Here is a 24,653-nt window from a genome sequence, read left to right as displayed (position 1 = left end):
GTAAAAATCTATTTAAAACCAATATATATATAAATAGGATATCTATATTGTGTGATTTGATATTTAAATATCCATTGAATTAAATGGTGTATATATTGTTATTCATTTATATCAGCAACACAATACATGTTCTTTTGTCTCATACTACTTTCGTTTTAACAAAACTTATCTTCCCCTGCAAAACTATATGATGAAAAAATTGATGACTATAACTTGATGACGTAGCACCGTTTATGTTGACGTCCCTTAATGTAAAATTTTTTTTTGCTAAAAGTTTAAAACATTATGTGACAATTGCTGGAGCTATATAAACGAACTTCTTCAAAGTTGTAAAGACCATGGATCGTGAAAATGAACTCTTTGGACGATGGCAGTACAAAACGTGTTATGCAAGGCTACTTGTAGATTCACTGTTGATCCATGGTAAGTTACACCTACATTACTAGGTAGACATACGTAGTATAATATAAGAAAGCATTATTGAAGATGTTAAAGGAATCTTATAACAACAACTTAACTGCTAGGCTTTACTTTCTCCGAAAACGATTTAAAGGGGGGGGGGGGGGGGTTAGGTATAACAGTGTGACTGAAAACCCCAACCTAGCTAATAGGTTCATAATGCAAAAGACACCTCTTTGACATATATGAGTCTTTTTGTGGCTTTTAACGATATTATCGCTCTTTATCATTCATTTTATTAAGGCAATAATAGGGATCACAAATAAAAGTTTCAAATTAAATTTTGAAGGGAGTGCTATTGATAAAGCATCTACCAGTTGATAAAGCATAAATTTATCCAACGGCCTGTTTCACCAACACGTATGAGATAAATATATTTTCCTTGTAACAGTATAATAAAACAATCAGTAATTGATTACATATTCTGAATGAAGAAATCTCAACAAAATGACATTTAAAAATTATATACTATTAGCCTCTTATAATTACAATCATAAATATACATGTGTATTAAAGTTGTATGTGCTGTATGTTGATAGCTTTTGTATAATTGTAGGCCTACAAGTTTCTTTGAGGAAACACACATCGAAGAAAACATAAGAAAACAACAAAATACTTTTTAAAAAACTGACTTTAACAATATGAATAACAAACATGGACACATATGTCTAACAAATCAAAGAGATTTTAAAAAACATCAACAAACTTTAATGAATAACTTGAAAGCTCTATGGTGTTAAAATGTAGTATAAACATTTTGATTTTAAAACTGTACTAACAAACAAGCTTTTCTGACTTACGTAGATCCACTCAATATTTATGAAATGAAACTAAACCAAAAATTGATGCATTGTAACAGAAATTAGATCTGGTAAATTTTCAATTGTAATTTCTTTAAATAATAGTTTGCCAAAAAGAATTGGTTCTATCATCACACAGTCAGTTTAGAACTAAAGGTCAAAGTAGGATCCTTTCATGTAATAATCTAAGTAAACAGAGGCCTGTTTAAGAGAGAGAAAGAGTGCTCATGAACATTTATGTTGAAGGTATATGGAATTTTTGAGAGCACTTTAATAATGTGAATGTTCTGTTGAAAAGGCCTCAAGTTCATAAAAGAATTAAATAAATGGTAATTTTAAAAAGTTTAAACTTAATACTGTATGTATAACCTTAAAAAAAAAACTCTGTATCATAAAATAAAAATTCGTTTTCATCAGTATATGAAATCAGACACTACCCATTCCATCAAAATCTTGGGTAGAGAAAGAAGTGGCACAGCTTCACTTAATCTTCGACCTAAAATCTTGCGTAACTTGAATCGGCAAGCCTCTTTCAATGTTGCTTGATTAGCACATTTATAATGAACGAGTTCCAACAACAGTGGTGCAGTTTCCTCCAGCCTGACTGTTAGAATTTCTTTAAAACTTTCATCTGCCGAAACGTTGTATCCCTCTGATAATAAGTACCGAATTAGTTTATGCCTGTTTCCCAGACAAGCCAGGGAAAGAGGAGAAGTGTATCTATACTTGTTTATATCACAGTTGGCTTGAATCAGGGTTTTCATGGAGGTCAGCTTATTGTCTGTGACTGCTGTAATGAATGGGGTCTCACCACTGGTGTTCATCTTGTTAACGTCTGCTCCGAATTTTAACAAAGTCTCGATCAGGGACACATTTCCCATTTGTGATGCTTGATGCAGAGCCGTATCTGCCATAGTCTTCCTCCTGTTTATTAAAAAAATAATTTTTTTTAAAAATTTAAACATTCTCTAAAGTACAGCTGAACAATGCCTACAGTATCTTGAACATCAATATGTATTTCAAACATCATACATGCATGGATATGTAAAATTTTATAGTCTCAACAATATTTTCTTTATGCACTAGATAATGAGCTTTGACCATAATATGCTTTAAATTATGACTTGTTGGTAACCTAAGTTAGCTCATTTCCTTTATGTTTTTGCTATGAATCAAACGATTAGCATCCTTTGACAAATTACTGTTTACAATTTTTTTTTTGCCCTGTGTTAATTTTGCGATTTCACATCTGAAAACAAGTTTGCCTTGTTTGAAATTTGCCCAGAAACATTTTTGTTTAAGATATATACAGTTTACTTTAAATTTGCCCCATTTTAATAAATTCGCCCAAGTCAGATGAGGGCGAAAGAGGTGAAAATTAAATGGGGTATAAAATTTCACTGTATACAATATTCTCCAAAATGTTTAACTTATATTCCGGCTTACGTAGGGATATCTAGTTTAGCCTTCCTCTCCAACAGAAATTCCACCATGTGGACTTGTTCGTAACACACTGCCAGTTCCAGGGGAGTATGTTCTGTAATGGTGTTCAGGGCATTGATGTCCATACCAGCCTTCAGTAACTCCTCCATCGATTCCGTGTGACCACTGGTGGCCGCCACATGAATGGGCAGGTCACCATCAGAGTTAGCCTGGGGAATAATCAGAGGAAGGATTTATTTAAAATAGCAAAAAGATACAAGTATGTATTGATTAATTTTTAAATTTGATTAGAAAAATGTTAAAAGGAAATAAAACAATTAAATTTTTAACTTCCATGTAGTATCTTGTTCCAAATTAATGAATCTTTAATTCTTATTAGCAAGAAATGTTTTCCAAGAATATATGACTGTGTTATCATATGAATTTATTAACACTACATTTGTGAAAACACTGGAAGCAATGTGTGGTAAGTGGAATTTACTCAAGGTGCCTTAATGTGCAAGTACATGCTTGTACATAAACTGCATGCATTTCAGTTTTTAAAAAGAACTGCTGAACACTGAACTACTTGCCTTGTACATGTCACATCCAGCTTTGATGAGTACTTGAATTATCTCCCTTGGACCACGTTGACATGCATGGTGAAGAACTGTTCTCTTTTCTTTGTCTAGACAGTTTACATTGGCTCCAAGATCAACTAGCTTCTCAATTAGTGGAATAAGACCTACAAAATATATAGCATAACAGATTCCAGACTGTTTAACTTTAACAATATTATGCTGTATTTTCTTGATTGTAGGGAGATCAATATTCAATGGTTGGATGTTATCATGTAAAACTAGTAAACTTAACTGCAAACTTGTGGACTTTGGACTGGCTATTAATGATGATACATGTTAAGAATATATAGATAATATGGCAATAAATTCTTATTCCAACATTCATGTTAAGTAACTGAAATCATTGCACTGTTAAAGACCCAATTTTTTTACCGTACGGTTACCTGAGGAGGGGGAGTGGTCCAAGTAACAGTGCTGTTATTTACCTGGAGACCCCCAATACCCAAGACGTCAAAAATCTATATACACGTAGCATTACACAGGAAGTCTGTGTCTGGTGATCAGGGTCAACATTCCGTGTTTCATGTCTAAATCGGAGTGAAACTGCTTGAAATAATTGAAATATTTCAATATAAAGTTTATTTATTTCTACTTTCAGCGATACTTAATGAAGAAAAAAAGTTATAAAGAAATATCGTTTTTCTATTTAAAAAAAAATGTAAAATTAAAGACAAGAACACAGAGTAAAACTACAAAGCAAACATTCCTTTTTTAATTAAACTTGTGTAACTATCAAAATTTAAAAGAATAATAAAATATTCCATTCATAGGCCTATCCGTTTTGTGAACATATATACAATGTGCCGCAGGTATATATTTTGCCTACGTTCTGACCAACAATAGTGTCGAAAATATTCACCATTTCCGGGTGTTCGTGTGTTTAAAAATTTTTACTGTTTGCAAGATTTCTTTTATACTTTTAAGAATTGATCTTTGGCTTTATATATTCACTTTTTCACTTCGAATATTGGGTATTGACAGACGTTAGGAAATTCGAACTAAAAGTTACAATCTCGAAACGCATGTTTCTGACATTTCAATTACAACGGAACATGGTGTAGATTGTATTCAAATATACATTGATAAAACATTGGATAAAGGAATTTTTTATCCATGCCGTTTGTGCTAATATATCTTTTCTTATTTATCATATTCCAATTTTAATCGGCAAATAGCGTTTCTGTGCACGGACTGCTCTAAATTCTACAGCAGATATCTTGGACGACATATCGCCTAAAATACAATATAGCCGTTGAGATTGAAAGCAAATATTTTATGAAGTCATGTTTTAATTATCTGCTCTCAATTGTTTTTGAAAAAAAATTACCAAGATTCTTTTTTTTTAACCCCCGTGTATACAAGGCGGCTACATGAAAGTGTTTGACGCGTGACCAGGCAATCGTTTTCAAAAGACACAAACTCAGACTATCAAGTAGCACGAGTAGCTGGCCTGTCAATCAAATCAGAAGCTATTGTTTTTTTAATGATTGACAGGCGGTAAATTATTGATCTTGAATCAGGTAGATTTTAGGGGCGTTAACATAAAATTGGGTGTTTAAGCAGTATTCTCACAAATTAAATTAAGCTTAAAATAAAAGCAAAATTTAAAATGCCTTAAGTAATAACTTAATTTATATACAGTTATCAGATAATAACAGTTCATGAATGCGTAAGAGTGTACTGATGAACAAGGTAAAAGTAAAGTATACCCATTTTAGCGGCATAGATAAGTGGAGTCCCTGATTTAGACATCGTGTTTACGTCGTATCCCGGAGTTAACAATAACATGGATGCCCTCTCCACATCTTTCTTCTTCATGGCTGACAAGACATGGGTGTTCACAGCCATGCTGCTTTGCGTTATGGTCCAAGAGAGGAAATGCTATCATTGATGGTGAAGATCATCATGACACTTTAAGGACTTCCAGTTTTATTCAATAGTTTTTTCCTGATAATTATCCCATCTTCCTTACAGCACTTGCTTCATTTCCTGCCATATTAATTAAGAATGGGTATGCTGTTATTAAAGTAATTAATCTGGAATTGTCTGCAGGACACAATATCAAGACATGATGATATTTAGGTGTTTTGAAGGATAAAGTTCGATAAACACTAGAGAAAAACCATCTAAGTTAAATTATGCTTTAATTTTTGCTACAATAGGAAAAGTAGCTGCAAGTATTTGATTATGCATATGGTATGACTAGTCACATGCGTCATGAATGATGATATGTACCCCAAAAATTTTGGAAACGCAATATTTGATGAACAATTTTACATGCATTGCTCTGTTGTAAACAAGAGGACATCTTAGTTTACTAAATTTTTGCACGTGAATGCAATGCTTTTAAAAGAATAGAATTTATCCTTACTCTGAACCCCAAAAAATTGTTCTCCATTTTGGCACACTGCGCCAAACACGACAAAGGTTACTCCTGAGGATTTACGAGAATACCATCGAACTTCTCTAGACTTTTCCCAAGTTTGCAAGCTTTTGAAGGTCAAGGTTAAAACAATGGCGGCGCCCATTCAACGTTCAATTTTGAAGTTGCTGAAATCAACATCTGGTAGTTTAAAAAGATCTCTTAGCGTAAGATAATTATTCTACATAAAGACAAAGAGTGAATTATGATAAGTATCAAATTATATTTTCTTCATCTCAAGTTGATATCATTAAATTATTGTTTTTATAATCTCTCCTTCAGCTCGAAAATCCTCTAGAAATAATCAAGCATCCCTGTCATCATTTTTAGCAAGAATATTGAAATATAAGTTGAAAACCTGGTTATATTTGAACAGATAATTCAACAACTGCAATTTTGTACCATGATAAACTGTTTTATTTCATGTCTGAATGAAAAAGAAAATAATTGAAATATAATAAATATTGCAAATATATCCTTTGTACAATTAATATAATCATAGAAATGATAGAATGTATTATGAACTTAATTAAGATTGCTCCACAGGGGCAGCTTATCCACTCTGTTCTCTATTTCACATATAAAAATACACAAGGGAAGAATCGAAAGTAGAACACGATTTTTTAAAAAAGACAAAAAACAACTTACTTGATAAAAGTTACACAAATCCTGAAAGGAACTAGCGCAAATAATGTCCTAGTACTTATCCAGGCTAAAATATTCCAGATATATCCATCGAAAATAGCTTTTATCCAACTAAAACGCCAGCTTTCTGCACAGTGTGAAACTCTTCGCCCAAGAAAAGATAACTCACCCGGATGACAATAGAAAAGTACCCGAGGCCTTCTGATTGCACTCGGAATACTTGGGCGAAGAGTTTCACACTGTGCAGAAAGCTGGGGTTTTAGTTGGATACGTGAAATAGAGAACAGAGTGGATAAGCTGCCCCTGTGATTGCTCTTAATCATGTCAATAATTTCGGTGATAAATTCTATCTATGTAATTTTGCTCTGCATCCTACATATATTATGCACAAGGTTTGCACAGGACGCATCATTTCAATAAATATGCATCATTTCAATAAATATGCATCCGGGACAACTGCACTTTACTTGTACATCCAAATAGCATGGAAATAGCACATGCTGTCTCTGTTTTAGTTATTAATTATATTTTGTAGGGAACAAATAGAGTAACTGGAAGTCTTCTTAATCAGCAACATAGAGCAGATATCAGAGACTATTCAACAGAGCCACAACATGCACAATATGTATATACTCTACATGTTTATATTTGCACGGTCTTTATTTTGTTTGTATTTTTGTCCAGGGAAGATAATTGTAGTAAATTAAGCTCATGTATATGATGCAGTTATAAAGAAACTCCATGTTGGTTTTACAAATACTGTAAAGGACTTACTTCATTTCTGATATAAGAGTATTTGGGTCAGTGGGAAGCGAAATCATTGACTTCCTCCCCATGTTTTACTGTTTGGATCTTTTATTATATACAGTGAATAATTTTATCATTTTGTCATGTTTGTGTTTATTGAAGTATTTCAAAAAGATTTTAAAGTAGATCAAATGGTTTTACTGTGTAACATAATAAGCCACTTGAGAACACTACTTGTCTGTAATGATTTTTTCCCCCTGTATTGATGCAGAGTAAATATGGAGGAAGAACTACTGTGACAGCCCTGACGGGAGATGGTGTCGGACCAGAGTTATTATCTTATGTGGAGGAAGTGTTCAGGTAATGTTTGTACTAAATGTAAATAAAATCAAAGTAAATAAAATCATTAGACAAGTTTGTCTTCAACATAGGAGAATTCTCTTTATGCAAATCAGATACAGCAAAACCTTGTTAGCTTGAACTCAGTGTGACCAAGAAAAAAAAACTGAGATATCCTATGGACTGGATCACTGGAAACTTCAAGGGTATAATGGTTAAAGAATAAGGTCTTTTTATCCAAATCTGTTCAACATATTCGTAATACGCATGATATCAGTGTTCAAGATACTAAAGTTCAACTGTATTTCATTGCATCTAATGCATATACTTTTCAGCACCTACAGCATATAATTATGTACTTTTAGGAAATTTTTACCTCGGTATATGAACTTGAACTTGGCCCCATTTCTACAAAGAATTGTATTATAACTAGAAAACTGACCAGTCAGCAAGGGCCCCGCCATGGGGTGGAATTATAAGGATGCAGCTTATGGAATGATTAAAAAATATATGAAGAAATAAGCAACAGCAAATGTTATGTATTCTTAAAATTTTCAACATAATTCCTGAATATCCAAAAACCTGTAAATAATATCCTTGTATATTTACATTAGGCACTGGCAGTAAAGAACAACCTAACATTGAATGTATATATAAACAATAATGAAGTTTGTGTTTGTGTTATATAAAATGCCAGTCTTCAATGAATGCAAATACATGTATCATGAAGGCTTGACCTTAACTTCAAAACAAACAGCAGTTGCAGACAAAGTTTTTCATTAATCTTAAAATGAAAGATAAAGATAGGCCTACTAAATTTTCTTCAGCAGGCTAGATAATTAATCCTGAGGGATTAATTGTACCTCTCTCATCATTTTCTTCTAAAGTTACAATAAGAACTTTTTCAGTATTAATATTAGAATGGCTTAATCCAACTACCTTAAAAATTATTATTATTCTTGAATTTACATAAAGGGAAAAAAGTAAAAATAAAAGATATGTCTTCTTTAATCTATTTCTTGTTTTTAGAATTCAATGAAATCATAACTCATTGTGTAGGTATTTTAACCAAAATAAAGTATAAACATTTATATCTAAATCCACATTTCAGAGTGTTCATAGCATTCCAAATTGACTGAACTTCAAAACAAACTTCATTTGCAGACAGAGGTGGTAATTAATCTCAATGTGACAGATAAAGATAATGCTTTGGATTTTCTACAGGAGGAAAGCTAATTAATCCCAAGGGACTCATAGCAGCATTCAGTTTACAATGGAAACATCTTCAGCAGTTATCTCTCTTTGCTAAAGCATTCTTACATAAAGTTAAGGAATATACCCCACCACCCCAGCTCCAAACCAAGGGTCATAGAGAAACAAACTTAGCATCAAAATATGTCTTTCTGCCTATTGAACTACCATACCAAATTTGATCTTAATTGGGCAACCATAAAAAAGTTATTAGGAAAAAACGGGAATTTTGTGGACAGAAGAAAGACAGACGGACAGACAGAGTGATTACTATAGGGCACCCGCAAATCCTTGCGGGGCCCTAATTATTGTATCCTATTTTATTCATCAATAATATTTTTAAGACAAATTTAAATTTATATCGATTTAAATTGTCTTCTTTAGATATGCAGGCGCCCCTGTAGATTTCGAGAATTTGGAAATAAATGCCAGCACAAGCGATGAGGACACACTACGCAGTGCTATCCTGTCAGTGCAGCGTAATGGGATAGCTCTCAAAGGTTTAACAGCATGCACTATAATTAATCTTTATAATGATATGTAATGCAATAATTGAATTATAATAATAAAACATTTGAGAAGGAGAAGTAGTGATAGATAATGAATTAAAAAAGCAATGATGCAATGATAATGCAATCATAGTTTTAGGGTTTTAACCAAAATTACATGAAAGCTACTCCAAACAAAAACATAAGCAAAAGAAACCAGTTAAAACGTTTAATAAAATGAAGGTTAATTTCATTGTGCAAGAAAATTATGAAGTAATATATCGTGTGATTTTGTAGGAAATATTGAGAGTAAATTTGATGAACCAGGATTCAAATCCATGAATGTTGAGCTAAGGTAAGTATCAAACCATTTGAAATCTCACATGACATAATGTAACTTTGGCATCATTTAAGCAATGAAAGTGTTTTTGATTCACTCTTTTATTTTTATAAAATCTGATTAAAAAACTTAAAGCATTCATTAATGATTATCTGATTTCAGTGTGAAGTAGTAATTAAAATACTGTTAGAGGTAAATAAATCTATCTGTTTATTTTGAATAGGACAAAACTGGATTTATTTGCCAGTATTGTGTGGTGTAAATCTATTGCTGGAGTCCAAACTCGACACAAGAATCTAGACATCATCTTAATACGTGAAAATACAGAGGGAGAATACTCAAACCTGGAATATGAGGTAAGGCCATTCCTCTAAAGTGTCTCTGTTGATGAGTCAGTAAATTACTTTTTATTTGGAAAAACTTTATTTTGGCCTGATTATGAAACTGGTCTCCTCATAAAAACTTCACTTTTTCATATTAATCTGTACTGCTAAGGATTATATAACTGTAACCAAAATTCATGAAAAATTTCTCTCGCTTATAATTTTCAAATAGCAGTTTCATGAAAATTTGGTATCAGAAAAAATTTAAAATACCTGATTTGTTGTAAAAAAAAAAATGCTTATTTTATGAAAAATTCATTTGTTTGAAGTGAAAATTACCTGGTAAGGTACACTTATAGCTGACCTGTAATAATTCTCCAGAGAGCATTAAATCAGAGAAAAAGAGAATAAAGGTTATTATGAATTCTACCACAATTATTGTAAAGATCAAAGGAAACCGGCGGACATTATTCGCCAATAAATCACGAATGTCATCAAAAAATTATCAGATCAGAAATACCTATCAAATCTGAGCAATTCAAATGCATGTTTGGCTGTAGAATGAAATACTTGTTTAGACCTCATTGAATTGCATTAAGTTGCTGATGAATGTCTGTTTTTATATAAACAACGTGATTTTAGCAGTAAAACAGGAACATGATTTATTATTGTATATTCATTTTAACTGATCAATACATATTACGAACAAATTTGTAATTTAAAAAGGTTATTTTTAATGTAACGAAAGCTCAAATCGTCTGCATTCTATACACAGGTAAGCATACAAATTCTACCTCTGGTGTTAAATGAAACAGCATAATCGAGACATGGTGACCTAATTTGTTTCTCTATAGAGGAAACAGTTATCCATAATTTAGCAATTGTAGTATACATGGTAGAATAGAAATAAAGTCCTTGTTGTCGTGAATGATGCAGAATAACCTCCTCAGTCTCGAAATGTTCTTTGAAATATAAAAGCCTCGGTTAACGCCTCGGCTTTTATCTTTCAAACAACATTTCTCGACCTCGGAGGTTATTTGCAACATTCACGAAAACACAGACTTTATTTCTTAAATAATCATTGTAGATTGTACCAGGCTGTATAGAGAATCTGAAAATCATAACAGCAGCAAAGTCTACCAAGATTGCTAAGTATGCCTTCGAATTTGCCAAGACCCACGGAAGAAAGAAGGTCACAGCTATTCACAAGGCAAACATCATGTAAGTTCATAGTGTTGTGTGAATGAATTCCTCTCTTCATCTAATTTTACTTCATTAAATTTCTGTGCAGAAACCATCAAATTTCAAATTAATATACTATATCATTACTAAATGATTTTTAATTTTCTGTTTTCTCTCTCTCTTTTTTTCTCAGGAAATTGGGAGATGGGCTTTTCTTAGAATCTTGTAGAAAGGTGGCCTGTCAGTACCCAGACATTGAGTTCAGTGACATGATTGTAGACAATGCCAGTATGCAGGTGTGTAGTATAGTATGTTGTTTAAATGTGAGTGAATGTAAGAGAATAGTGGTTCTTTGTGCTTGTGTGTATGTTTTGTACATCTTGCACTATTCAAGTACATGTATGTCATATTTACCCAAACTTGATTGTGAGAGTTAATTTTATAAACTTATATCAGCATTAAAAGAGTAATTGTAAAATTTAGGAAAGTAATACACCTGTATCAGTAATGGAAAAAAACATTTTCAGAATATTATATGAAGACAAAGACTATTTTCAGATTTAGTTGAAGAACTGCTTAAACCTTAGGTATGAAAGTATAATGGTCCATGGAAGAAGTATCATTTATATTTGACTAAAATGTACAGATGAAGAATTATAGCTACAACACTTACTTTTTTTTAAAACAAGATGGTGTCTAAGCCTCAGCAGTTTGATGTGCTGGTGATGCCCAATCTCTATGGTAACATCCTGAGTAACATCACCGCTGGGCTGGTTGGGGGACCCGGGGTGATTCCAGGCATGAACATCGGGGACAACTACGCCGTCTTTGAAATGGTTTGCACTTCTGTGGATATTTTAAGATAGTTTGTTGGCACGGAAAATATTAAGTCTCAATTCTTTCCTGAGAAAAAAAGAAATTAAAGGTTCAAGGATCCTCTGAAAAGAAAGCTAATTCTCACTGGGATATATAATTAAAAAAAAAAAAAAATTTAAGTTAAAAAAAGACCATTTATATAAATTTTTTTATATCTCACAAGGTGTGCTAAAATTTGTCCACTGAAATTTAACATTAGCTTAATTTTGGAAAATTATTAAATTCAGAGCAAAACTTTACATAAATAGAGGGTTAATTGACCTTGTTATATTGAAAACAGAAAGTCAGAGCATGTTGATGATGTTAGTGATACTGATGTCTTGCTGCATTTATATATGTATTGATATTGAATTATTTTTCTCACAGGGAACTCGAAGTTCTGGCCGTAGTATGAAAGGGAAGAATATTGCCAATCCCACAGGAATGTTGTTAGCCAGTTGTGATATGTTAGATTACATTGGGTAAGAAAAACAGTATATCTGTATCCTTTCAAAGGTCTGACAAATGGAATAAAGCACAGGGCTACATCTTATTGATGTTTTATCCAGAATTTACATGCAAAATTATTTTATTTGTTTTTTAATTCCGAAAAATTTTACATTCCTGTAGCTATAACCACCATGCTGAGTTGATCCGAGAATCTGTGATGAAAGTTTTGTCTGAGGACAGAGTAAGGAGTTCAAAATTTGAAATGATTGGAAAACTTATTCTGTAGAATTTCAATTTTGCCAGTTCTATAATTCACTTGTTCGTGTAAATCTATAAAAACATATGTATACTGATACTTTAACAGGTCTGGACGATTTCTAAATAAGGAAGTCAAGAACGATAACCGTGAATTGCTATTAATACACAGAATAAACAAGGCACTAATCCTTCTGACCAATCAGATAACAGCATTTAGACAAACCCATGAGAGAATAAATAAAACACGTGGCTTTTACGTTTTTTGCTCAAAAGATTTTTTTAGAACAAACTTTTTGTAAACTTTATGTGCATTTGGGAATAATATTATATTTATGACAATTCTACCGTGAACAAACACGACTTGAAAGCTTTGAATACGTTTTAAGTGGGATAAAAAAAATCTGTCTCTAGGAGTTAGCAATCCCAAAAGTAATTTAATTACGTTAAAAAATTGATATAAATACGGTAAATTTTCAGTTTTTAGAGCCTGACCTAAAAATCTTATCGAAAAGATAACAGTCTTTATTATTTTTGAGTGTTTATTACAGAATACAAGTAGTCCATGCAGTTTCTTATATGCGAGGTAAGATATTGGGATAAAACGCATTCATGTATAATTACAGGATTCTTTTCTCTCCACGTTAAACGCCTTTCCTTATGCCCATTTAAAGTCTGCATAGCTAAGTATTCGGCGCTCATGAAACCCGTGATATTGCAAAACTATATGTGTTTACTCCATACGATAAACACTTGTGTGAGTTGATCTATACACATGGAATTTTTAAAAGCATTATCGATGAAAATCGGTCGGCTAAGCAAAATTATATTTACCATCATATAATATATTCTGGTAAATGTTATAATTGAACTTGATAAAAACTTGCTGGTGCGATCTATATACCTCTGTAAATGATTACATTCTTTCGTGCATTATTTTTTTCTTTACCGAGATAAAAATATCAAGGTTGTTCACGGTAAAAATGTGGGGAATACCTTATTCTTCAAAAGTTTTCATCTTACTTCTACAAATTTTTTGTTAAAAAAAATCTTTTTGAGGAAAAAAACAACAGCACGTGTTATCTTTTTGTTCTCTTAAAATATGTTTTGGGGTGTGTAAAAATGCTGTTGTCTGATTGGACAGAAAAATAATTACGTGTACTTGATGTACATTTATAGCAACTTTCGGTTATCGTTCTTGACTTCCATATTTAGAAATCGTCCAGACCTGTTTAATGAAATTGTACTCACTCTCATTTTTAAAAAAATCTGAGAAATTGATTTTTGCAAATGTTCATAATTGTTTATATTTTTGAGCAATATTTTAAATAACTTTCCCTCTGCAGATCCAGACCCCAGATCTAGGAGGTCAGGCAACAACTTTAGAAGTTGTACAAGCCATTATAGATGATATTAAACCAAAGACATCTAGTTGGTAAGTAACTGAACACAAATGCTTGGTTGTTAAATGCAGTTCTAGGTTTGAGAAAGGTAATTTTGGCCGATTTTATTACCAGTACGCATATTTACACCCAGATTTTTCCATTAGTTTTTATAGTGCTATCCACTTTTGGAATATTTTCTAAAATGAAAAAAAAATGCATTGCCTATGATATTGCATGTCAGATGAATTTCAAGAAAGTATGAAGCATATTTGTGGTAGAGATTGAATTCATGTAAATAAATTCAGTGTATTTCATTTTTATGCCCTGCCATGAATATGGCCGGGGCATATAGTGTTTGTCATGTCCGTCTTCCGTCCTTCCGTCCTTCTGTCCTTCCGTCCTTCCGTCACACTTTGCGTTTAGCTCTGTTCAAAGCTAAGTTTCAAAGAAACTATCCAAGATATTTTCATCAAACTTCATATGCTGATAGATATTGATGAGAGCTATGGTTCGTCTAGAGATGAACACTACCACACTTGCTTCGGATGCTGAATCTGACTGACATTTTCAAGACGAGTGATCAGGTAAAAGTTTTAGGAACAGGTCCATTCCTAAGGAACTATAAGCCCTACTTGGACCAAACTTGCATGGATGATGCATCTAGGGATGAACAGTACCAGACTTGCTCCGGATGCTGGATCTGACCTACATTTTCCAGATGAGTGATCAGGTTAAAGTTTTTAGAGCAGGTCCATTCCTAAGGAACTCTAAGCCCCACTTGGACCAAACTTGCATGGTTGATGCATCTAGGGATGGACACTACCAGACTTGCTGCGGATGCTGGATCTGACCTATATTTTCATTCCCAAGTAACTATAAGCCCTACCTGAACCAAACTTACATGGATGATGCATCTTTGGATGGACACTACCAGACTTGCTTCGGATGCTGGATCTGACCTGTATTTTTAATCCCAAGTAACTATAAGCCCTACCTAAATCAAAATTGCATGGATGATGCATCTAGGGATGGACACTACCAGACTTGCTTCGGATGCTGGATCTGACCTATATTTTTATTCCCAAGTAACTATAAGCCCTACCTGAACCAAACTTACATGAATGATGCATCTAGGGATGGACACTACCAGACTTGCTTCGGATGCTGGATCTGACCTATATTTTCATTCCCAAGTAACTATAAGCCCTACCTGAACCAAACTTGCATGGATGATGCATCTAGGGATGGACACCACCAAACTTGCTTCAGATGCTGAATCTGACCTATATTCTCATTCCCAAGTAACTATTAGTCCTACCTGAACCAAACTTGCATGGATGATGCATCTAGGGATGGACACTACCTGACTTGCTTCGGATGCTGGATCTGACCTATTTTTTCATTCCCAAGTATCTATAAGCCCTACCTGAACCAAACTTGCATGGATGATGCATCTAGGGATGGACACTACCAGACTTGCTTCGGATGCTGGATCTGACCTATATTTTCCAAACAAGCAATTCAGCTGCATCACTATTCTGGATATTCTGATCAAATTTTAAACACATACAAATTTTCATGTTACTTTACTGATATATCCTCGGCGGGGCATTCATGTCCTATGGACATATTTCTAGTATTTGATGTTTTCAACCCCTCTTCTTTAATACATTTGCTTTTATTGCTTGAATAAAAATCATATGCATTTAAATTACTGACAAAGTTTTGATATTTAATTTTTTTTTCTGATAAATTTATTTATTTATCAACAGACATATTTAACTTAACTCTAGTTTTATTTTTATACATAGTAGACCATGCATGTTTGCTTTCATAAAGGCTTCAGAAAGTTGGACATTTTATTTTTAGTAGCATTAACAACCTTCATTAGAATTTTAATGCTTGATTTTCTCAGGAGTTCCACTGCAGCACAAAATATTTACAGCCTCAAATGAGGAAATGGTATGATGAAAACATAACCCTATCTACCTACCCTTGTTCTGCATTTTATACTGGCTGGCTTTGGGTCCTTGCTATCATAACTTGCTAGATACATGTATATGTGTTTATGATAATTATCTTGTAGATTTTTTTTATAGAGCAGCAGTGTTTGACTTCAAATAAAATTTAAAATCAATTCAAATGTGATAGCAAAGCAACCCATTCAACTAAGCTAACATAGCCACCTGTTAAACCTACAGCTTTGCTGAATGTACAGTGTACTGGTACTTGAAAAATTGCAATTAAATTTGCTCTTGTTTAATATCAGTGGCTCAAAAGAGTTGCAGTAAAAGCATTTCTTTTATTAGTTTAAATAGAAATTTGTTTTCTAGAGAATTGTGCACAATTTTCATTTCCTGTACTTAAATTATGGATTAATTTTATGACAATTCAACACTTGTCAATGAAATTTGTTCTGTTTACATAATAACTCATGATTGACACCAGGTATATTACATTTAATGTAGCAGAATACTGAAATATTATCATTTGAACTTAAAATATACATGGACAAAGCACTATTTAGAAACTTGTTCATGAAGCATATTCTGTAGATAAGCTAGATTTTATTAGTGGAGAAATAGGCTAGTTAGTCTAAAACAGTACAAATTTGTTTAATTTTCTCTTCTCATATTTCTCTATGAGAACACCAAAATGTTGTATAGCTATAGCCAACACTCTTTGACTTGTTAAAGATATGACAAAATTAAGACAACCTATCTTTTTTTCACTTGAAGGGCAATTAGAACGTCCTAAGTAAGTTGAATTGTGAATAAACTTAACTTAATATGTTTCTTATAATCTTCAGCTAATTGTTCATTATATACCTTTATATACTAATTCTGTTTAATAAACAAAACTCATATCGACATTGGTTAACTTGAGACTGACACTTATGAAAAATCCCTTCAAACTGAAAATTGTATAAAGATTTATAAAGAAAATTACAAAATAATATTTATTAAATTTATGAATTATCAGCTTAACACATACCCAGCAATTAACTGTCTAGAATCTCTCATTTAATTGCACTAACACTTGCCTTGCTATTTGAGATACATGTATATCCAATGATGTTAATGAAAATGCAATTGTGGCTGTAATAGTACATGTATTACAGGTAATGTTGACTGCATCGGTGGTTAAGTTTTGTTAATGCAGAAGTTACCTGTGTTAAAATTGTATAAATTATAAATTTTCTTGTTTCTAATGATTGATTTTTAAATCAAATTTGAATGAGTAAGAAGTGGATGTATACATTACATAGAATGGACATTAATTTTCTGCCTTCCCTAGTGAAACCAAGTTTCTGTTAATTCAGTTAATATTTTGTTTACTAACATTTGCTTTGATTGAGTCACATACATGTACTTGAGGGAACTGTTTGTCTGTATGTATGTTTTGTATAAATCAAGTGTTTGATTACTAATATAAATATTTTCTTTCTATTAATATCTGACAGGCTGCATGATTAGACTTTTCATATGGTGAGTTTTGTTGTTGTTGTTGTTTTTAAGGTGGGGAGGATAAATCAATAAATCACAAAATAGAGATTGCAAGAAAATTATTATTGTAAAACTTACTTAAATTATATACTAGTGCAATGTATATATTTTAAAGTATATGAATATAAATTATAATCAAAATGCTATATAACCTTTAAGGTAACAGATACATTGTATATATGTGAATTCGTTTTTTAAAGTGAGCTAAGAAAAATGAGAGGTATAACCTTAGCCAAATACCTCCATTAGGATGGATAAAATATTTTTATAAAATTTTGATGATGTTTCTAACCAATTGCAATCATTAAAATCTCGATTTTTTTGGTCCTTTTAAGTTCAAGATAATGAGGTTCAACTATAGTAAATCTTTTGGTTAAAAAGACAAAATATGAAATACATAGCACTAATATGCTTCTACAGATTTCACAATATGCTAAAATTAACCATAATTTTTGTCCTTTAATTTAGAGGAACATGCAGTGAAGAAAAGATACCACTAGTGAATCAGTGAAGCTGTCCAGGAGGAATTTGAATGAAGTTTTGTAAAATGTCTAGTGTCTAGTAAAACTAGGGAAAAAAAAACATTTTAACAATTTATATTTCTGTTTGTGTTTCAAGTGTGTAAGTTGAAAATAATATTTTTACTGTTTATTGTAAACTGTTTAGAGAAAATTGTCTAAATTATTCAATTTTATGTTATCATTGTGTTACCACTTATTGTTTTTATTAAAAGATGAAGATCTTAAATGTGTTATTGTATGATTAAAAAACAGCTGCAATATGTCGAGAAACATATGCTGTTAACCTTCAATATGAGATTTTATAGATCACACTTTAGATAATTGAAATGAATTGTGTACTAATCTTGCAAGATTTGATGATTACAATCACGTTAGGTCCAAAAAAAAAAAAAAATAGCAGTTTCTCAGGCACCACTGCATTAGGTCAAAAACTCACATTTATCAATTTTAATTTTAATGACATATTGAAAAAGGAAATAACTCCATTTTCTATTAAAAGAAAATCGACTTATTCCCCTTTTCTTAAATGCCAAGATAATATAATATATTTCTTGTTAATTTAAAATATTTAATTTTTATGCAATTACTTTCAAATAAATGTTTAAAACAACATAATTTAAAATTGAATACAAATTATATTTAATGTAAGAGATCACAAAATAAAAATCAGTTGATATCATTATTTTTTTTTGAATGTCTGACATGAAGAAAGGTATAACGACTGCTAAAAGAAAAGAAAAGGGAAAAGCCTGACTGCCGCCTTGAATTTTGGAATTTTTTGCCTGAGAAACCATTAATTTAATTTTTGGGCCATATTACTAAAATTCGGAATTGAATGAAAAGGCAAGGATAATGAAAAGTGACCGATAAAACATGGAGATACCGAGCAGTTTTCAAGATCAAAAATCCAAAATAGGAACAGAGCAAACACGGACCTCCAAAACATCAGCGGTGGGATCAGGTGCTATAGAGAAGAGAGCATCACCTGCCGACCGGTCACACCCGCCGTGTGCTCCTTGTCATGATCGGGAAATAACGGGAAAATCCGTCGTCAATTCATAAATAATGGACTAACAATTGCTTGAAAAACGTCAGTCGGCATTTGACTTAATAATAAATTGTCTTTGCTGACAAGGTCATTGTATTGACCATAGAACTTGAAATGATGACTTCTTGAAATTGTTGTTTCATCAACTTGATTGTCAATCTAAAAATAATCTACAAACTGTACAATCGAACCCCTGAAAATTCCAGAGATGAGGTTATGTGCATAGGAGGAGTATAGTTGTTTGACCAGTTCCGAATAAGAAACCGATTCCTCGGTGCTATAAATATACGAGTCATTATTTCAAAATTTAAGTGTTTTTTGTCAAGATAGTTCAATGACTTGGGGAATTAAATATTGTTTCTTAAAAGTTTAGCAATTTATGAAAGAAAATTATTTCGCAAGTTAACATAGGTAGTCATTTTCCCAGTTCCGAATACCTATCGGTACCCTTTCCGTTCAACTCTAAATTAATATATATTATACACTTATCCCATGTACACATATACACACGTCCCACATTCATTGGCATGTCTAAGAAAAGTAAAATTAATTGCTTACCAATAAGTTATTTGTATTTCCAAAGGACATAAAGAGAATCTATAGGTACTGTGAGCACTAAGCTCACTTTACTGATACCCCACGCCTCCTATATGATGATAATGACAAAGTCAATGGAGACCCGAAATAAGTGTTAAATCAAAAAGTAAAACATGATGTCAAAAATGGCATTATGTAATAAAGAATCTGTGAAAATATCATTAAATCTTATTCAGTGGTATATGAGGAATTGTGGATAAGAGATGGATATATACCCTTCAATATTAGAAAGAATGACATTATCCATGTTTTGCTAAGGGAACCCAAATTAAGCATGTTAAGTGTCAGATCAATTTCATAGAGTGGTAGAAGAGGAGTTGCAGATAAGAAATGAGTACTCCAAAGCAGCAACAGACGGACAGGCGTACAGACAGCTAGACGGATGGATGGATAAACAATAAATCATTACATACCCATTTCAAGCAGGGGTATAATAAGTCACGTTTACAAGAAATAAAGCAACGAAGAATGAATTTATTATATAATACATGGAGTGTTTTTATAATGGCCATTCGGAACCAGTAAAATGACAAGACGAAAACATTCCGATATTTTCCAGTGTTCTAAATTTTTATTTTGGACAAGTTTTAAGCATTTGTTAGAGTACATATCAAACTTACTTTTAATACCTGGAATGTTGTTTTATGTGAAAATTTGATGTCTCTACAGAGGTTTTTCTGCAGACTCACGCGTCGCGGTGATTCAAATTTGTTGCATTGTAAAAGTATGTCGAATCTTTCAAGTACGATAACGAAACCGAACTCAACAGACGGCAAAAAATCAAAACTTCACAGAATTCAAACACTTATAAATAAGCCTTCTTATCATAGGTATCAATTTATTTTTACACCTTTGAATTTATTTATAATCAGCTCTTACATTTTCAATCATTCGGAACTGGTCAAAATTCGGAATTGGCCAAACGGTCGTATAGAGCAACTGTTGACTGGTCAGACATATTATGATTTCCGTGTATATTGATCACATCATGTTTGCTTGCAAAAGGTTTCTGATCCAAAATCTGCCTAAGAATAGGTTTCGGATAGGAAACCCTTGGCTAACGAAGATGTGTTAAGGTAACAGAACATTTCTTAGCTCAGTTTAGTATTAAAACATAACTGTTTGTTATTAAACGTGAACAAAATCAAAGCTGATGATTTTTAATTAGGTCACCTGAGTAAACTCAGGTGACCTATTGCTATCCGTTGTTGTCCGTCGTCGTGCGCCGTGCGTTAACATTTGAACATTTTCAGCTTCTTCTCTGCAACCCTTCGATCAATTTCAAACAATTTTGGCACAAAGCATCTATGGGTGAAAGGGAACAAAAATTGTGAATTTCATGGTCCCTGCCCCCTTGGGGCCTGAGGGGTAGGGCCAAAACCACTAAAATTAGTGCAATCTTTAAAAATCTTCTTCTATACTCCTGGACATCAAGCAGGCAAACTGTTGGCATGATTGTAATCAGCATTGAGTCTTTTACCAAAATTGTGAAATTCATGGCCCCAGGGTCAGGGGTTCTGGTGTTAGGGCGGGGCTCTATTGATAATATAGTGAAAATGCATTTATTCTTTGAAAATCTTCTTCTCTGCTTCTGGGTGTTAAATAAACTAACTAAGCACATAGTTATGATGAGCAAGAAAGCCTCTTACAATATTGTGAATTTTGTGGCTGTAGGGTCAGGGTTTCTGGTGTTAGGGCGGGGCTCTATTGATAATATAGTGAAAATGCATGAATTCTTTGAAAATCTACTACTCTGCTTTTGAGTATTAAATAAACCAACTAAGCACATAGTTATGATGAGCAAGAGTGCCTCTTCCAATATTGTGAATTTTATGGCTGTAGGGTCAGGGTTTCTGGTGTTAGGGCGGGGCTCTATTGATAATATAGTGAAAATGCATGAATTCTTTGAAAATCTACTACTCTGCTTCTGAGTATTAAATAAACCAACTAAGCACATAGTTATGATGAGCAAGAGTGCCTCTTCCAATATTGTGAATTTTATGGCTGTATGGCAGGGTTTCTGGTGTTAAGTTAGGGCGGAGCTCTATTGGTCATATAGTGAAAATGCATGAATTCTTTGAAAATCTTCTTCTCTGCTTCTGGGTGTTAAATACATAGTTATGATGAGCAAGAGTGCATATTCCCTAATTGTGAATTTTATGGTCCAAGGTCAGGGGTTCTGGTGTTAAGGCAGGGCTCTATTGATGATATAGTGGATATGCATTTATTCTTTGAAAATCTTCTCTGCTTCTGGGTGTTCAATATATAGTTATGATGAGCAAGAGTGCTTATTCCCAAATTGTGAATTTTATGGCCCCAGGGTCAGGGGTTCTGGTGTTAGGGCAGGGGTTTATTGATTATATAGTGAAAATGCATTTATTCTTTGAAAATCTTCTTCTCTGCTTCTGGGTGTTAAATAAACTAACTAAATACATAGTTATGACGAGCAAGAGTGCCTATTCCAGTATTGTGAATTTTATGGCCCAGGGTCAGGGGTTTCTGGTGTTAGGGCGGGGCTATATTGATTATATAGTGAAAATGCATTAATTCTTTTAAATCTTTTCCTTTGCTCCTGGGTTTTACGCCAATGATCCAAGTATATATATTTTTGATGAACAAAGGTGCATCTAACAAAATGGTTATTTTTTATGCATCAATCAACCATTTTATGATAAAATTTGCAAAATTTTGAAATATGTGGCCCCAAGGTCAGTGGTTCCTTTGGGGTGAGGTGCACCACTGGTTATTAAGTGGAAGTGCATTTTCTCTTTGTTACTCTGACCTACCTCTGGGTATTAAGTAAATAGAGGAAGCATGTTAAGTTTATAATTATGATAAGCAATTGTGAATTCCATGGCCTCTGGTTAAAACACGAACCAAATTTATTTGTTTGAAAGTTGTTACACAATACTCAGGTGACCTAGAAGGCCTGTGGGCCTCTTGTTAGCTAACATACTCATTATAATTAAAAACTAAAGGTACTGTGAGCAATGAGCTCACTAAATGATACCCCCGCCTCCCATATGAGTTGCGGATAAGAGATGGGTACTCTAAAGTCTAACATGCGGACGGACAGATAGACAGACGGACGGACATACCGATTACATGCAGTATACCCTAGCACTTTTCAAGCGGGGAGGGGTATAATTACGCCTGGAACTTTCAGAAGAAAAAGTCTCTGATTGATCAATCAGACGCTTTTATTTCTCCTGAAAGTTTCAACGCTTAATTATACCCCTGCTTGAAAAGTGGGATTGTATACTGTAATCGGTATGTTCGTCCGTCCGTCCGTCCGTCCGTCCGTCCATCTGTACGTCCGTCCGTGAGTTTCTTTGCACACATTCTGAGAAATATAACAGTCTGATAGAGGCATGAGTCTCCATCTGTAAAGTATACTGAGTAAATGAAGAACTGTATTAAGTATCTTGTTTCAATGTCATGATTATCATGATTATTCATGTTATTGAAGTAATAAAATGTAACAGTATGAATTAAAAAGTTTATAAAATTCTTACACACTCGATTATGGTTATGTTTCAGTGTCCCTTACACAAAAAAAATGAAGCAAGTTTGATTAAATTACTTGTATTTCTTTGAACACCATTTTTTTACTATGTTAATGACCTGTCATTATGTTTTCTTACAGTTCAAAAAGCTAAATTTTTAGCTTTTAATTAACATTGTAAATCATTTATAACCTAATTCCAAGCCTAATTCCGATCCCGGCATCATTTTAGTTTCCATGCAAATTTATTTGTCCAGGCGTCATTTAAGTTTCAGGGCGTTGCTCATTTGCATTTTTTGCCCAATTCCTTAAATTTGTTTCCGCTTGGAATACGCCCAGAACCTGTGTATTACCATACATACATGTATGTAGAGAGACAAACTGACACCCGGAATTCCCTCTCCAAGTATGCCTCTATATTCCGGGCGGAACATTTCGTAAAGGCAATTCGTCTTTTTCGTCTTGCACATAAGTACGCTTTTTGACAGCAATTAAAAGGAACATTGAATCAATGATTTTTCTGTTCATGCCTTTTATAACATGTATAAATAAATTTTTCATTATTTAGAGAACGAGAGTCTAATAAGGTGAATATAGTGTGATATTGGAAAGGTTACCCAGGTTCAAAACGTGAATACATGTACTCTCAGATGATAAATAAATGAAAATTAAAAAAAAATTCCGAATTTAAAAACCTAAAAATGTACATTTTACGTAGTAAACAATCTTTGCAGTATTTCGCTTTATCCATGCTGGCTAACCATACAAGAGTGATTGGCATTAATTAAATAATGACTTTGTTGCATCAGCATTTAATGTTTATCAGAAACATTTTGTATAATTATTACCACTTATATGTTGTGCATGTTTCAGTGATATTCATAATTGTATAAACTTGGAGAAAAAATGTTGAATTTACTGTTTAAGTTAAGTTTTTATGCTGATTTTTTTTCTTTTGATTGGCATCAATCCCTCACTGCTTGAGGACTTGTGGCGCGATTGTTTCGACGCCTTCAAGGATCAACAAATTTATGTTAATTATTTGTTGCATAATTACATACACTCTGATATTTTCATTGCATGTAATTTTCTAGTCAATCTCAGGGGGAATGTACCTGTTTCATTCTGTATTGAATATCAGGTGGTCCTCCTTAATGGTTAATTTCATAAAAATAAATGGTATATATAATTCATTGACAGGTAAAAAAAGGAACAAAGCGTTGTTTCGATGTCCATGTCTCCCTTGATTTACGATGGCAAGGAACATAATGATAAATAAATGCTATAATGAGTCAACAATGCTAGCCTGTTTATAACTCGCCATGAACCCTTCAACATGGTTCAGAGGTAATTTATAAATGTAATAACAACAGCAAAAAGAATAAAATTAATATTTGTTTAATAAAGTACAAAAATGAGTATGAAACTCTTACTTAAACTAATTTTACATAGATTGAATAAAATACTTTAGC

General features: G+C 32.8%; 2 protein-coding genes across 7 annotated transcripts; one reads left to right on the top strand and one right to left on the bottom strand.

Annotated features, from left to right (window-relative positions):
• Positions 1-1,276: 1,276 nt before the first annotated feature.
• Positions 1,277-5,716, bottom strand: LOC134251057 (26S proteasome non-ATPase regulatory subunit 10-like). Its single transcript, XM_062733422.1, has 5 exons — positions 5,694-5,716; positions 5,032-5,311; positions 3,275-3,426; positions 2,706-2,911; positions 1,277-2,183 (listed from the first exon to the last, which is right to left on the bottom strand). The coding sequence occupies exons 2-5, from the start codon at positions 5,168-5,170 to the stop codon at positions 1,673-1,675; spliced, it is 1,008 nt and encodes a 335-aa protein (XP_062589406.1). The 5' UTR covers positions 5,171-5,311; positions 5,694-5,716; the 3' UTR covers positions 1,277-1,672.
• A 113-nt stretch (positions 5,717-5,829) lies between these two features.
• LOC134251069 (isocitrate dehydrogenase [NAD] subunit gamma, mitochondrial-like) lies at positions 5,830-18,230 on the top strand. Of its 6 annotated transcripts, XM_062733437.1 has the most exons (15): positions 5,830-5,911; positions 6,925-7,014; positions 7,408-7,496; positions 9,111-9,226; positions 9,512-9,569; positions 9,778-9,910; positions 10,965-11,098; positions 11,253-11,355; positions 11,749-11,895; positions 12,302-12,396; positions 12,545-12,605; positions 13,966-14,054; positions 16,743-16,761; positions 17,468-17,492; positions 17,979-18,230. In XM_062733437.1, the coding sequence occupies exons 1-13, from the start codon at positions 5,837-5,839 to the stop codon at positions 16,759-16,761; spliced, it is 1,209 nt and encodes a 402-aa protein (XP_062589421.1). In that variant the 5' UTR covers positions 5,830-5,836; the 3' UTR covers positions 17,468-17,492; positions 17,979-18,230. The 6 variants fall into 6 exon arrangements, with proteins under 6 accessions (XP_062589421.1, XP_062589422.1, XP_062589420.1 ...); XM_062733438.1 differs by lacking the exon at positions 16,743-16,761 and having other exon boundaries at positions 17,979-18,229; XM_062733436.1 differs by lacking the exon at positions 17,468-17,492 and having other exon boundaries at positions 17,979-18,229.
• The last annotated feature ends 6,423 nt before the right edge of the window (positions 18,231-24,653 follow it).

The sequence above is a fragment of the Saccostrea cucullata genome, unplaced genomic scaffold (genome assembly GCF_032062105.1).
Source record: "Saccostrea cucullata isolate Sc308-1 unplaced genomic scaffold, CSIRO_AGI_Scuc_v1 ctg746, whole genome shotgun sequence".
NCBI classification, from domain to species: domain Eukaryota; kingdom Metazoa; phylum Mollusca; class Bivalvia; order Ostreida; family Ostreidae; genus Saccostrea; species Saccostrea cuccullata.
Note: the sequence above shows the minus strand (reverse complement) of the source record. Positions and strands in the feature narration are given on the sequence as shown.

Coding starts and splice junctions, on each gene's coding strand:
- LOC134251057 (XM_062733422.1), bottom strand. CDS start 5,170: ATGGCTGTGAACACCCATGTCTTGTCAGCCATGAAGAAGAAAGATGTG. Junction 3,427..5,031: donor TATCTATGCCGCTAAAATGG/GTATACTTTACT, acceptor TATATTTTGTAG/GTCTTATTCCACTAATTGAG. Junction 2,184..2,705: donor GCTAAACTAGATATCCCTAC/GTAAGCCGGAAT, acceptor TTTAATAAACAG/GAGGAAGACTATGGCAGATA.
- LOC134251069 (XM_062733435.1), top strand. CDS start 5,837: ATGGCGGCGCCCATTCAACGTTCAATTTTGAAGTTGCTGAAATCAACA. Junction 9,570..9,777: donor TCCATGAATGTTGAGCTAAG/GTAAGTATCAAA, acceptor TATTTTGAATAG/GACAAAACTGGATTTATTTG. Junction 14,055..15,919: donor AAACCAAAGACATCTAGTTG/GTAAGTAACTGA, acceptor TGATTTTCTCAG/GAGTTCCACTGCAGCACAAA.